This window comes from Phyllostomus hastatus, unplaced genomic scaffold (assembly GCF_019186645.2).
Source record: "Phyllostomus hastatus isolate PE091 unplaced genomic scaffold, TTU_PhHast_1.1 phas_contig_948, whole genome shotgun sequence".
Taxonomy (NCBI): domain Eukaryota; kingdom Metazoa; phylum Chordata; class Mammalia; order Chiroptera; family Phyllostomidae; genus Phyllostomus; species Phyllostomus hastatus.
This window is the reverse complement of record NW_025333993.1, coordinates 50588-65251: the sequence shown is the minus strand read 5'-3', so window position 1 is coordinate 65251 and position 14664 is coordinate 50588. Positions and strand designations below refer to the sequence as shown.

General features: G+C 49.7%; 1 protein-coding gene across 1 annotated transcript; it reads right to left on the bottom strand.

Annotated features, from left to right (window-relative positions):
• Nucleotides 1–2799: 2799 nt before the first annotated feature.
• On the bottom strand, nucleotides 2800–12279 carry LOC123827929 (vomeronasal type-1 receptor 3-like). The gene is made up of 5 exons (XM_045852374.1): nucleotides 11322–12279; nucleotides 5892–5989; nucleotides 5685–5834; nucleotides 4393–4575; nucleotides 2800–2847 (listed from the first exon to the last, which is right to left on the bottom strand). Exons 1-5 carry the CDS (start codon nucleotides 12247–12249, stop codon nucleotides 2800–2802), a joined length of 1407 nt encoding a protein of 468 aa, XP_045708330.1. The 5' UTR covers nucleotides 12250–12279.
• Nucleotides 12280–14664: the final 2385 nt, after the last annotated feature.

Here is a 14664-nt window from a genome sequence, read left to right as displayed (position 1 = left end):
ATAAGAAAGCGGCAGAGGCCTTTCCGAGGTTGTTTCTGTGTTCATGTGTGCTGTCCAGATGTGCTATGTTGCTAGTGGTATTTTGCACAGATGTGATTGCTTCGAGACACAGGTGCGATAGGTAGCAACCTGGTCATACAAAAGGCTATTTTCTCAGCCTGATTATATTAATACCAAAGGTTTTAGCCCTATCACGAGCTTATGAGATTTGCCCCAGAGCCAGATGCCCTCACTCTCAAGCCTGTGTGTGGGGGGTGATGTGTTTGTGTGAGTGTGTTACATGTGTGGTGTGTGTGGTGTGTGCGAATGTGTCTGCTCCCCTCTCCACTGATCACCATGTCAGGTGCCCTGACTTGCGCCCCGCTCCTGACACCAGCCTACTCAAACCTGGGCTGCCGCCCCTTTTGTCCATCTCACGTCCCTGCGGGGCTGTGGTTTTCTCCCTCCACCCAAATTCTACTTGCTTAGGTGTTTAAGGCCTGTAGCTTGAGAAGGAGTCGTGGACCTCTGCAGAGGAAGCCTGTGTCTTCTGCCGTCTCTAGGGGTTTTGGTTGGAGGGGCGGTACCTGGCTGGCTCAGGAGGGCTTCCGTGGAGCAGCGGAGCAGAGCGTTGTTCCGGTTACAGGACGTGAAATGCAGCACAGACCACGCTCGCTCTTGGGTACTTTGCGAACCCAGGTTCCCCCTGGGACACAGTCAGGGCCACAACAATGGCAGCTCCTGGATCCCACCCAGGGACCTCGTGCTGCGTGTTTTGTGGACGCGAGACAGTCTGTTTGTCTGTCCTCCTGCTGAGGGCCCTGCCCAGGAATCCTGTCCTCTGGGGATTGGTAGGGTCCGGTTACCATCTCGGTGTCCATGCGAGCCCCACCCCCCATCCCAGGAAACCCTCTGTGTGAGTCAGCACACCTAGTGATAACACAGAAGTGATATGAGATTGTTGGATAATTTTTAAGATGTGAATAAAGTGCAGCTCGTGGATGCAATTTTTCTGTTGAAACCCAGCTGTTACTGAGGTCACCCTGCTGTTTGGCCTTTTCATTGATTTTAGAGAGAGAGAGGGAGAGAGAAACACTGACCTGCTGTTCCACTTAGTTATGCACTTGTCAGTTGTATGTGCCCTGACTGGGGCCTGAATCCGCAACCCTGGTGTGTGGGACAGTGCTCTAACCAACTGGGCTACCCAGCCAGGGTTGAGATTTACTTGGACTTGGCTCAAAAAACTTATCTTAAGCTTCGGAGCTATCAAAGGGCCCCTTGGAAGTGCTGGCAACTACCAGGCACTCTGTCCTCTGCCTAGTGTTTTTTGGCTAAACATTCTCCTTTAAACGTCACCTTTTTGTGTCTGCCTCCATGTGACGGCACCGTCCCTGGTGTCAGGAGGGTGGGCCTGTGTGCATGTATGCGTGGGCGTGCGCAGTGGGCGTTCCTGGGGGCTGCGGGCAGCAGGGAGGCCCTCACAGCGACATGCACACCGCACAGTTGCTGCCCGGGCTGCCACGTTCCCTGTTGCGCGTGGGTCACTGGCCAGCAGTGACCACGGAACGCTGTGGATGGCTCGACGATAAACACGCGAGAAAAAACATGCACAGAGACAAACTAGTTTCTGTGGAGAAGTAGGGACGAAATGGCCACCCCTTCTAGTGAGGAGCGCGCCGATTTACAGTCCATACCTGCTTTTATTGGGCTCATTTTGCATAATAATTCAGGTAAAGTGCAGTACTCATTAGGGGAAGTAAGGAACCATAGAAAACAAAGAACTCTGCCGGTCTATTGAGTTGGGGGTCAAAGAGCTGTAAGACTGAGGAACAAAATAACTTCCTCCTAAGACCCTTCTCATTCAACTGAGAGCATTCTGAACAAACGAGGTTTCACAGTAATTTACATGTTCTTTCTTAGGCCTGATCACCCGGGGAATCCGCACTTCTCAGTACCGAGCTGCACCACCCTGTCATTGTTTCAGGCTTAGGTGGAGCAAGGGAACTAGGTAACCAAGAGATAAGGAGATTTTCTCCCAGACGCTGAGAACTCAGGCTATGTCAGAGCCGAGGAGCGAGGGTCCATCACCCCCTTTTGCTGCAGCCCCCCAAGTCCTTCTTTTGGGGGGCCTCCCAAAAGTGATCGTGCCTGTCTTAAGTCGTTCCCCCCATGGGGAATCTTACCCGTCTTTGGCTAACTGACCAAGCTTTTGGGGGTTCAGTCATGAATAAAGCAGCAGAAGCAGCATTCCTGCCAGGGAGACAAGCTTTTGTCTCCTTGCTGGCTCACGGTTCCAAGGGCGTTCCCTTAGCCTTAGCTAGGCGGGGGTTTCAGCCTCTGATACCAGTCAGGGCGGTTCCCAACAGTTCCCAGGAGCCCCTGCCTCAGCTGTGCCCCTCTCTTGGTCCCCACCCCGTTCCTGTCCTCTCCCACCCCAAGGTCGTGTCTGTTTATCGGACAAAGCTATCTCCATCTTTGTCTCTCCGATGCGCGCCGACACTTGGGAGCCATGCCTTTCACACCCAGAGCAGAGCATCAAGGCTTTTGTTTTTGGCTTCTTAATTTTTTTGCAACAGAGAAGACCGTCTTTTGCAGAGAATTAAATCACTCCTCCAGGGGACAGTTTCAGACCAAATTTTCTTCCCTCTACACAAGCACACACAACGCCTACAGCACACACAGCACACACAGTTTCAGACCACCCCTGCGTCTCAGTGCTGAGAGGCAGGTGGAGACCGCATCTCCCCGGACGCACAGGGGAATGCGCGTAAGGTTCCTCTCTGAGGTATGACTCGGTGAGAGCGAAGCACCGGGGTCCGCTCAGAGCCGGGTAGCCCGGCGCACCTCCCGGACGGAGCACTGCTGGGGCTGTAAAGAGACGGGAGTGTGTCTGCGGGCTGCCATGGCCCGATTCCCAGGGCATACTGTTACGTGAAAATGACAAGGAGCGAAAGAGTAAATACACGTGCTCCTTTTTGTGTAAGAAGAGAAAATATAAATATGTATGTATCTTTCCAAAAGAAACATGGAAGTAAACCAGAAACTAGGGAAAATGGTTATCTGCAAGGGGGCCCTTGGAGCCATACAAACACAGCAGCCCGTGGCATGCGTGAAGGTGACCTGTGCGGTGGTGGGACATGTGACTATTGGCGTGGTGGGACACGTGACCCATGGAATAGGCTAACACGACAGCCCTGCTTGTGTCCTTTGAGTCGACAGCGAAAATATACCAGCGACCTTAGTAAATTTGCATCTTTAAAGCCGTTACCTAAGAAGACAAGCCAAACCCAGTACCAGAGAGAAACAGGAGAGTTGGAGGCGTTCCCGTGAACTCTGAAAGGCACATCGTGTTCGCAAGCTTTTTTACGTTCTTCCCCTTTTTCCTTCTCCCCCACAGCTTCCCCGGAGGACCCGCTGAGTAACAACAGTGTCCCTTTCTGTATGAGCAGAGGGAGGCAGGTTCTCACGGAAGCTACAGCAACCACAGCCACAAAGACGCACAGGGTTATCGGGCCTCTTGCGGGTCATTTTCTGCCCTAGAATTCCCCGGACAGAGCGACCCAGTTCTCCGAGTCCTGGAGCTACTGCGGGAGCAGCGCCGGAGCTCAGCGACTCTCCAAGCTTTCCCGTCGTGCGCAGGGCAGGACGCTGGCCCCGTGGGGCTGGGGGAGGGAGGGTGGGCGGGGCTCCGTGGAGCACTGCTTGATTATGGTCACCTGGTCGGATTTTTAAATAGGTTTTCCTGTTATACGATCAAGTCCTTTCTCCTAAGGGCCACTTGGGAAATAGAGCGATGTCAGAGAAGAAGGAAATTCCCCACTGCCCGGGCCCCTGGAGACAGTCGCCTCCCACCTACATCCTATACGGTGTTCCAGGAAACCGGGGTTACCTCCATAGAGCAAGAATCCTCACCAACACTCAACACACACTTTCCCTTTGTCCCTCAAACTGAGGATTACAGGCCCGCCTGCTGGGGCAAGGCCGAGTTCTCTGACTCCGTGCAGGGCCTGCACAGGGTCTGTCGGCAGTACTTTTTATTTTCTCTCTGTTCACAGTAAACAGTTTAACCTCGGAACAGAGCGTGTGCGTGAACACTCCGCGGCCTGCTTTAATGTGCATAGCTGTCCTCTGATGGCATTTTCAACGGGTCCCAAGTGTTTGGAAAGCAGTCCACGGAAAGTGTGGACTCCTGGCACGTGCGCACCGTTAACACGCGCATCACACTCCTCCGTGTCGCTGCCCTGGGGACAGTCGTGCCACACAGTCAGCAACACAGTCAGCAACACAGCAAGACGGATCGCAAGAATCCATCTGGCGTTTCAGTCATCTTGCTGAGCAACAAACCACCCCGCACCTAGTGGATTAAACAACAATCAGCGGGTTGCTCGTGACTCTGCAGCCCCGCGGGCTTGCCGCTGTCACCGAGTGGCTGCGGTCACCTGAGCGTCCGCCGCGGGCTCGCTCCATGCCTGGCAGTTCGCCGGGTGTCCGCCAGGGCTCCTCAGCTCTCTCTGCGGCCACTGCAGGAAGGGGCCGGGACTTCTTGGCTGCAACCGTGCTCCACGAAGGCAAGCGCACGGGCAGGGGCTTATCAGGCTTCCGCGAGAACAGGTGGTCGAGCCACATCCCGTGGCCAAGCCCAGAATCAAAGTGGAGGTGTCTCGGGGATGTGACCCTGGGAGGGAGGCGCCATCCGAACGCGCTGACTGCCGTCCCGACACCGTTGGGAGCAGTCATCTCTAGGTGACCGGTGAGTGGCGTCCATCACATCCTTTTGAGTGTGAGTTGCCCAGAACCTGCCCCCCAAATGTCTTACAGGGACCAGTGGACACAAGTGTGTTTGACAGGTGCGAAGCTGAGCTGGTTGTTGGGGACAAAAAGCCCCATGGAGTAGGGGGTGGGGTAGGGGTGGGGGGTGGGGGGAGAAAGGCTCAGTCCTGTCTCCGGGCACCGGGTGATTTTCGGAAGAAACTTCAGTCGGGCTGAGCTTGGCATGGGGCGCCCCTACGCACCTCCTGTTGCCTCTGCCTCTTCCTTTCTCTGGAGCTCAGGGTCCCTCCTGCTGCCCCAAGCACTGCCACGCCCCTCACTGCCTCCCGCAAACATCAGGGTGAGAAATCGGGGGGAAGGAAGGCACTGGGTGAGCACCTAACTGAACGGACTCTACACAGCTTCCCTGAAGCGCTTACCTTTTCCTTTTCGCGATACCGTGTTATTGTGATTGTTCGTGATGCTTGACGGGTTGCTCCTCTGCGGGCACTTCTGCTGCAGCAAACACTTTTTCAATTTAGGTTCAGCTTTAGTATTACCAGTTCAACAGGTTGACAATTAGAGGCATTTCTTTTACTTTCCAGGAGGTGGCGCCATAGCACACACTTTTGTTTTCTTTTACCGGAGTTCACTCTGACTGCATTCCAGAGCCAGCGCTTTGCACCCTCCCCCACCTCTGCCAGAGTGTTTCGAGTGCCCGCTTCATCACTGCTAGTGCTTCCAGAGTCACCGGTGCTTTGCTGCTGTGGTGTTGCGGCAGTTGTGTTGCAGGCATTGTCACTGGGGTCACCAGGATAGTGGGTGCCCCTGCTGTGTCAGGGTCCTCTGGGCCACAGGCACTGCCACTGTGGCCAGGTATGATAGCGCAGGTGATGGGGAGCTGGTGTCATGGGTGCCTCTGCCACTTCTGGGGTTGTTGGGCTTGCAGGTACTACCCTGTGACTTGGGGCGCTGAGGTTGTGAGCCCTGCCGTCGCTGCTGTTTGCTTCCCCATGGCTGCTGGTGCTGCGGTGGCTGGGAGACCCGCAGCCTCCACTGCGGCTAATAGGTTCTCGGGCTCTCCGGCGGTGCGGGCACCACCGCAGCTGGGAGAGGGAGCCAGAGTCATTGGCACCACTGCTGCTGTTGCCCTATTTTTTCACCGGGGTCATTGTGGGGGGCGAGGCTGTGGGCCCCGCCTCCGCCACTGCCACCATGTCCGCCGGGGCCACCGGCACAGGGGTCATGGGCACAGGCACCACTGCAGGCAGACCAGGGTCAAAAGCACCGTTCCTGCTGTTTCTCCAGTTCCGCCTCCCCTGTGTGTCCCGATTCACCCGCCTTCAGAGGTGTAAACGCGCCGGTAACTGTGGCATCAGTGTGTCCAGCAGAACTGAGTTATGAATGTCCCACTAGTTGCAGACTGAAGGGGCGAGACAAAGGGAGTGCGTCCTGCTCTGCCGTGTTGCCCACGTCAGTCTGGTGAGCGTTTCGTGTTTATTTTCTCCGTGTGTCAGACTGCAGGGACTCAGTTAAGTATCTCGGTGTTTTGGTCCAAGGGTCCAAGATGGCAGAACTCCCACATACCAACCAGCACCCACGGCCAAGAGGCCTGGTGCTGTGGTTCCTTCCTGCCGTGTGCAGGTCAGGTGGTTCCTGGGAAGTGGTGGTGGACCTGGTGGTGGCATCGAAGGGTCCCCCCACTGGGCTCTGCACTAGGAAAGTTCTGTGGCATCCTTGTGCTTCAGTCATGTGGACTCTGACCAGCGGTGTCCGCCGTGTTGTGGATGCAACGAACAAGTTCACGTGGACTGCAGAAGTCCTGTGGAGAGAAAAGGACAGCATGGCCACTCTCAGAGAGAGAGAGAGAGAGAGAGAGAGAGAGAGAGAGAGAGCGAGTGCCTGGACCCTTGCCTGGACAAGCTTTTACTGCTTTCTAATAGCATACATCAAAGGAGGTTCTCATTCATTATGCTCGGGTTTGCTTTAGGTGCTTACTTTTACAAATTACAAAGGAAGGGATGTTACTGATTACTTCTTAGAGATTAACAAGGAAAAAATGCTGCAAATGCAAGGGAACGATAAGAGTGATTGGTCTGGTTACACTCAGTCCTTGGGAGAATTAATTAGCTCAGACTTCAGGCAGTTACTTTAGAGAGCTGCAGTAAGCATTTGCTGCCTGAACTCAGGGTGAGGGAGTTTTAGCAAAAGTAGGCCTCAAAGCAGCCTACGTGTACTGCAGGCCTGGTTTTGCACGGGAAAGCTGATCCGTGGGTTTGGCTCCTGTGTGCAGACTCACGCCTGTCGTTTTTCGGTTAGGGCTGGGCTACATTTGCCACGCCAAGTGGATCGGTTCCCTATACTTTAGTTCTGGGGTTTCTCCTGCATTTAATTCGTTTGTACAAACAACAGACATGCCGTATGCTGCTACTGTGTGCCTGGTTCTGGGTGACTGTGGCAGCAGGTCAGACAGTGGGGCCATACTTTGACATTGCAGCTCCTGAACAATGAGTTCTGTGGTTCGAAGCTGCCGGGGTAAGTGGACGTGCTACTGTGAACCTCAACCATTCTGAATCTTTGATGGGAGAAGCAGTAGCCACCCGGACCTTGCCAACCTCTCTTCTTTTGCCCTGCTGTGAGCCTGAGGCTCCACACCCCTCGTGTCTCAAGGGTGTCCCCGTGCCTTCCTCCAGACGGGACACCATTTCTCCTGCATGAGGTTCTGCAGAAGATCCCCTTCCCCTGTGCCCAAGGTACTGGGTGAAGGCCAAGCCCCATCCCGGAGTCCTGGCCAAAGGGCCACCTACCCATTCTCCGTATTCAGCTGTCAACTGTGCCGTCAGAACTGCACATCTGGTTGGCTCTGGTTACAACAGGTTGTCTGATGCTGAGCCTCAGCCTTGAGCTTGGAAACAGGGTTGCTGAAGCCCAGACCTCGGGGACTCCTTCCAGGCAAACACTGGGACGCGTCCAGGGGGTTGGATGCTCATTACGTCCCTTTTTAATTAATGTTTTTGTGGTTAAATTTCCTTTTAAGCAAAGAAGATAATTCTCTCTCTGCTTCTTGAATATATAGTGCCCAGAATGAAATTAGGTCAAAGACATATCTTTGGGGCCCAGAGAATAAGCTTTCAGATCTATGTGGGTGGACTGTCATTCATATATATATATATATATATACACACACATATATACATATATATACATATATATACACATATATATACACACATATATACATATATACATATATACATATATATATATATATATATATATATGACTTCCAGACTTCCAGTCAAGATGGCTGTATAGACAGACGTGGCTCACCTCTTCGCACAACCACATTGAAATTACCACTAAAATATAGAACAACCATCACTCAGGAACATCAGAATTTGAGCTGAATGGAGGTCTGACAGCTATAGAATTAAAGAATCCACATCCACCCGGATTGGTAGGAGGGATGCAGATGAAAACAGGCTGATCCCATATCCACGTGTGGTGGAAAAAAATTCGGGAGGGCTATCTCAGGAGCGAGGAGTCCCAGCCCCACACCAGGCCCCCAGCCCAGGGTTGCAGTGCCAGGAAGATAAGTCCCCACAACTTCTGACTGCAAAAACCAGTAGGGATTGAGTTGGTAGAAGAAACTTCTGGAGCCCCAAACAGTTCTTCTTTAAGAACCCACACATGGACTCATCTACTCAGACTCGCACCCTCTGAGCTTTAGCATTGGGGTAGCAGTTTGAAAGACACCAGTGGCATACAGGGAGAAACTGAGGTGTCTGGCTTAAGGGGAGCAGGGGCCAATTGTCCCTTTGCTAAAACCTCTCCCCACAGAGCTGGTAAGCTGGTGTCATATCTGAGACTCCATCAACTGGGCTAACACTGTTTGACCAGCCTTAGATTCTACCCCACCCAATTTACAGGCCCTCCCTAATTGCTTTTCCATAAGAATGGCTGGTCTGGGCTCCTAACTCCTATCAAACAATCAACAGCTGGCTTCAGTGAGCCCTAGCAACAGCCAGATTAGATTCACAGGTTGACTTCACCTGGGACCCACCCAGCAGAAGCATCAGCCATCTCAGATTACAGCTCAGGCAGGGTGCCCCAGGCAAAACACAGGTGGGGGCTGACCTTGACCTGTACCACCTGGGAAACCCCAGGGCAAGCACACCCAGTGGACAGCTACAGACCACATCAGAGTACCACCACCCTGCCCCTGCACAGCTGATCCTCCATGGAGGGTGGAAATTGGTGGTCAGTGGTCACAGTCCTTGCAGCTGACTGGCCTGGGTAAATCCCTCCCATTGATCTGCCAAGAGCAGCCAAGGCTCAACTACAAGAGGAGGGTGCACTGAACCCACACAAAGGGCACACCTTGAGTACCCAGCTTGGGTGATAGTGGAGGTTGTGCCTCTGGACCCTACAGGACACCTACTACATTAGGCCACACTACCAAGACACAGAGTCAAAGCAGCTCTACCCAATACATAGACACAAACACAGGGAGGCTGCCAAAACAAGGAGATAAAGAAACATGGCCCAAATGAGAGAACAGATCAAAACTCCAGAAAACTCAGATGCAGAGTTCAAAACAGTGGTTATAAGGATGCTCAAGGAACTTAGGACTTCAGCAGCATAAAAAAGATCCAGTCAGAAAAGAAGGATACACTAATTGAAATAAAGAACAATTTACAGGGAAACAACAGTAGAGTGGATGAAGCCGAGAATCAATTCAATGATTTGGAACATAAGGAAGCACAAAATGACCACGTAGAACAGGGGTGTCAAACTCATTTTCACTTGGGGCCACATCAGCCTCGAGGTTGCATTCAAAGGGTTGAATGTAACTTTAGGACTGTATAAATGTAACTACACCTTAACAGTTAAGTGAGACCTTGGTGCTTTTGTCAGGTAGAAACGAGGTGCCGGGCCAGATAAAACAAAGTGGAGGGCTGGATTCAGCCTATGGGCCTTGTGTTTGCCACCTGTGATCTACAGTCAACTATTTTTCACAAGGGCTTCAAGCACATTAATCAGGAAAAGAATGGACTTTTAAACATAGATGCTGGCACAAAGGGATGACCATTTCTTAAAAAAGAAATGATGCCCTGGCTGGTGTGGCTCAGAGGGTTGGGTATCATCTCACAGATTGAAAGGTGGCGGGTTCCGTTCTCAGTCAGGGCACATGCCTATGTAGCAGATTCGGTCAACAGTCAGGGCGTATTCCAGAGGGGATCAATCGACATTCCTCTCTCACATTGATGTCTCTCTCTCTCCCTCTCTCTCCCCTCCTCTCTCTCCCTCCCTCTCTCTCTCTTTGCCTCCCTCTCTCTCTGCCTCTCTCTCTCTCTGTCTCTCTATTCCCATCTCTCTAAAATCAATAAGCATGTCCTTGGGTGAAGATTAAAAAAAAAGAAAATTGGAACCTAACTTTAAAAGTAAAACAAAACATCTCAGATCCAAAGGTAAGAGCAAGTCTATAAAACTATATAACAAAACAGAAGAAAAACATAATAATCTTGAGAAAGCATTCTTGAGTTGGGAAAGCATTCTTTAACATGAAGTCAAAAGCACAAGCAAGAAAGAAATCAAACTCTACCTTAACCCAGACCCTAACACCAAACCCAACCATAAGCTCTAACATTAAGCCATATACTCAGCCCTAGCCTCAGCCCAAACCTGCACCCTCAACTCTAACCCTAACTCTGACCCTGGTCCCTACACTAACCCCAACTCTAATCCTAACCTGAATGCAAACCCCAAACTGGACTCTGACACTAACCTCAAACCTGAACCTGAACTTAAACTTGACCCCTCACCCCAAGCCCAAACGGACTGACACAGACACTGCCGCTATTCTGCATGCTTAGGATGCACCCCTTTGAGGAACAGGTAACACTGAGAAGCCCTTCTGTCTATCTCTGCCCAGAGGGGGGTCCCTACATCTCGAGCATGGACCTTTTGGTCCCTTTGTTCTTTTAATCTTGAATTTTCAAAGCCCCAGTTTGCCTGTGTGCTCAACAGTCCTCATGAAAAATGGTGTTTCTCTCTCAGTGTCCCTGCTCCACCTCATTGTAGGTAAATAATTATTGCAAGTTTGAAGGCATTTCTGAATTGATATATACATGTAAAGAATTTAGGTTTAAAAAACTAAACCAAAAGTATTTCTGACATACTAAAGTGCAGAGTACAATTTAACACACACACATATATTTCCTCACCTAACTTAGGGTTATAATGAACTTACACTCAAAAGAAAACACTGCACTTTAGTTGGTTTATCAATTTTTATAATTTCATGATTTTATAATGTTTCCAATATTACAAAACACCATACATTACATAAGTAATTGTTTTGAAGCTTAAATCATATATACCAGTGTTATTCTAAACACTAAACGATACATGTAATGTCTAAAAATTTTCATAAATGGACAATGGATTGATTTTACTTCCTGTTCACTCAGCACAATGGGGAGTAAACATATCCCTCAGGCCATTTATGACCTTGTGACTCTGGACACATATAAATGACACTTGTTGTGAAGACAAATGCTGAGGAGTGTTCATAGGATCATTTAATTTACTTTGATGAAAGAAAATTCTGCTCCTACTATTGATGAAATTCACTCTGGAAATCCTGTTCTCATTTTTCATCAGTACAAAAGGACAGATGGTCGGGTAACATGAAGAAATAAAGTTATTAATGTTCTCTAGTTGCCAATTCCTCTTATTTCCAAATTGTGAATAAGCAGTAAGAAAGCTGTTGGTCCAGTAAAAGAAAATGAAACAGCAAACCAGCATGAGGATGACGTGGGTGGCTCTGTGCTCAGGAGAGCTTCGTGAGGAGTGGACGCTACTGCGGATGAGCCGAGCTACTCTGTGGTGTCTGGAAAGGACGGTCACCATGTAGACACTACTGCACGCCATTAGGGAGAGAAAGAACACATCCTGAATGAGCACTGTACTGAGAAATATCATGGCCACCTGGTGATCATACGTATGGAGCTTGCAAACAGGACCATAATACCCAGATGTAACATCAGTGGTATTCCTGTTGGCCACAACTCTTAAGATAATCTCAGAATAGATGACCATACTGATGACCCAACAGGAAAATATGGAGGGTTGAATGAGTGTAGAGATGTTGTTCTTGAGCCAGGCCCATTTACGACCGCTTATGGCAATGGTCACCACCTGGAATGTGCTCTGGAGGGATGTTGTGTACAGAGAAATACTCCTGGTAACTCTGTGAGTGTAGAGAACTAGTTTACACCCAGTGTCACCTAGCTCAGGCCTCATTCCAAAGGAACTAATTATACTTGGAATCCCTCTGAATAGGAGGGTCAGGGCGTTAGCCAAAGTTAAGTGGGCAAGGATCCCATCAGCAGGCTTCTTCTTGCGGGGCAGAGCGAAGAAGGTGTGCATGTATAAAGCAAACAGCAAGGAGTTCCCCAGGAAACCAGTACCAGTCTGAATGCCGAGGAGGATCCCAAACAGGGTGTCTCTGGACATCACTGTGTGTCCGTCTCTCTTAGATATTCCAGCCAAGGACAGCACATGCTGCAGACAAATCATTTGACTATGAATGTAAACATAAAAACAATTAAGACTGAGAAGTAGTTTCAAGTTTCAGGGACATATAAATGTAAAGGGAATGTAATAACAAGCCCTGTGGGGAAGGAAGTTATTTGTCAGAAACATAATTTCAAATTCAGGTATGCAGAATGGATTAGGGTTTGCAAAAGAATTTATCCCAAAATATAGTAGATTTTTAAAAAAGATTGTATTAATTTATTTTAGAGAGGGGAAGGGAAGGAGAAAGAGAGGGAGAGAAACATCAGTGTGTGGTTGCCTCTCACGCACCCCTTCTTGGGGACCTGGCCTGGAACCCAGGCCTGTTCCTTCACTAAGATAGAACTGGTGACCCTTTGGTTTGCAGGCTGGGGTTCAATTAACTGAACCACACCAGCCTGGGCTAAAAGTAGTAGATTTAAGGATTTAAAAAAAATAAGAAAGAAAAAAGAACAACAATTATGCTCCTGTAAATGTGGACAGTAGCAAACATCTTAGAGACAGCAGAAATACTGTCAATAGCAGGAAAAAGGACTGGTATATGCCACAGACACAGGAAAATAGGACAATGAAGAAAATGACATAATTACTGGTAAGGAAAAGGATTACATGTATACGTGAAAGAAATAAAACACTGTTGAGTATTTAATCTAGGACTTGAAACCAAGTGAATACAACTGAACAGAACGTGCAGCCAAGAGAGAGAAGCAAGGATGGCAGACAGAAGCCTGCTGAGATGAGCCCTTGTGTGGGGAAGGGGCCCGGAGAGCTGGTCAGAGAGGGAGCCCGGGGTAGATCAGGGCACCAACACGTAATGGGTTTCAGTCTGCAGTCCCATGTGTGTGAGTGAAATAATAGACTCAGGAAAAATGTCTCAGTTCTATGTTGGGAGATTTTTAGAAATCAAGATAAAGAAGAAAACTGAAAATAACCATGAACACAAGCAGAAGTGTAAGAATGAGAAAAAGAAAACTTTAAAAAATGGGAAATTAACCAGCAAAAAAGAAAACAAAAAATGAACAACAAATTCTTGAAGCTGGTATTTCAAAGCAGCCTGATTGTGCACAAGAGCGAATACCAAGAAGGAAGCTGACACAGAGGGACACACAGCTGTAACACTGGGTTCACATTGGGAATGGCAAGAACAAAACCAGAGGCACAAACTCTGGAAAACACTCACCATCCCTTTGCCTCCCCGAGCCACTAGTCACAGCAGCATCCTCACCACAGCAGGTCTCTGTAGGCAGCTCCATGCAGGGGGGTTGCTCTCAGCTGTGCTGCAGGGCAGCAGCAGGAATCCGGGTTATGAGGAGGGGCTGAGTGACTTCATCTCCCTCTGGGCACCAGCCACTCTGTTATCCAAGCTGGAAATTGCCTTGTGGACAGTGACTCAGCCTGGCATGTCCACAGGAACCTAGCTGCTGTCCCCAGTGCACTGTGTCCCCTGTTGCGCTATTAGGATCATTACAACTCTGCCATCTCCTCCTGAGCTAACACATGGCCTCTGGGTGGAACTAAGTGCTCAATTACTCCTCGGGGTCCCAAAGCAATGACGGGAAGCTCATCAGAAGTTCATGCTCCCTCCCTGCTAACAGTGGTGATTTTCGGTGTGACACTGGCCACAGGGCAGCAGCCCTGAGCTGGGTGCTGACTGGCTGCTCAGGGCTAAATTGCAAGTTTCGGAGACGTTCAGACAGAACAAGCACAGTGCATTGTCTTCTTCTGTGACCAAAGCTGAGGTTTTATTTCAATTCCCAATCCATAGTCAATGATGTCACTTCAACACCTTTAAACAGCAGGAAAAATGACCATTTTGTTTAATTTAAGCTTCCATTTTGAAATGATTGTCCATTCACAGGAAAACATGAAGGTAGTACAGAGATCCCCACTCACCCTTCCTCCCCTTCCCCCAGTGGTGCATCTTTCATAATCACAGTCCCATCTGAGTGCGGTGACTGGGACATGTGCAGCTGTAGCCTCACGTCCTGTCACCACGGGGCACACTCATGTGACTGCCACCTCCATCCACACACAGGACTCTTCCGTCCCCGCCAAGGCTTCCCTCCTGCTGCCTCTTCATGCCCACACCCACCACAAGGCCATGGTCCTCTGTTCCTTCTCTGTCATTTTGCCTTTTCAAGAGTGCCATGTAGTCATATAATTACCCAGCTTATAATCTTTGGGATCAGCTTTATCATGGGCATTATTCTCTGATCCTCTCCTATTGTCCCATGTATCAATAGTTCAATCCTTTGTATTATCGAGTGAGATTACTCATGTGGATGCACCACACTCTGCTTAACATTCCCAACTGAAGGACGGTAGAGTTGTCTTGCAGTTTCGGTTGTTAGAAAT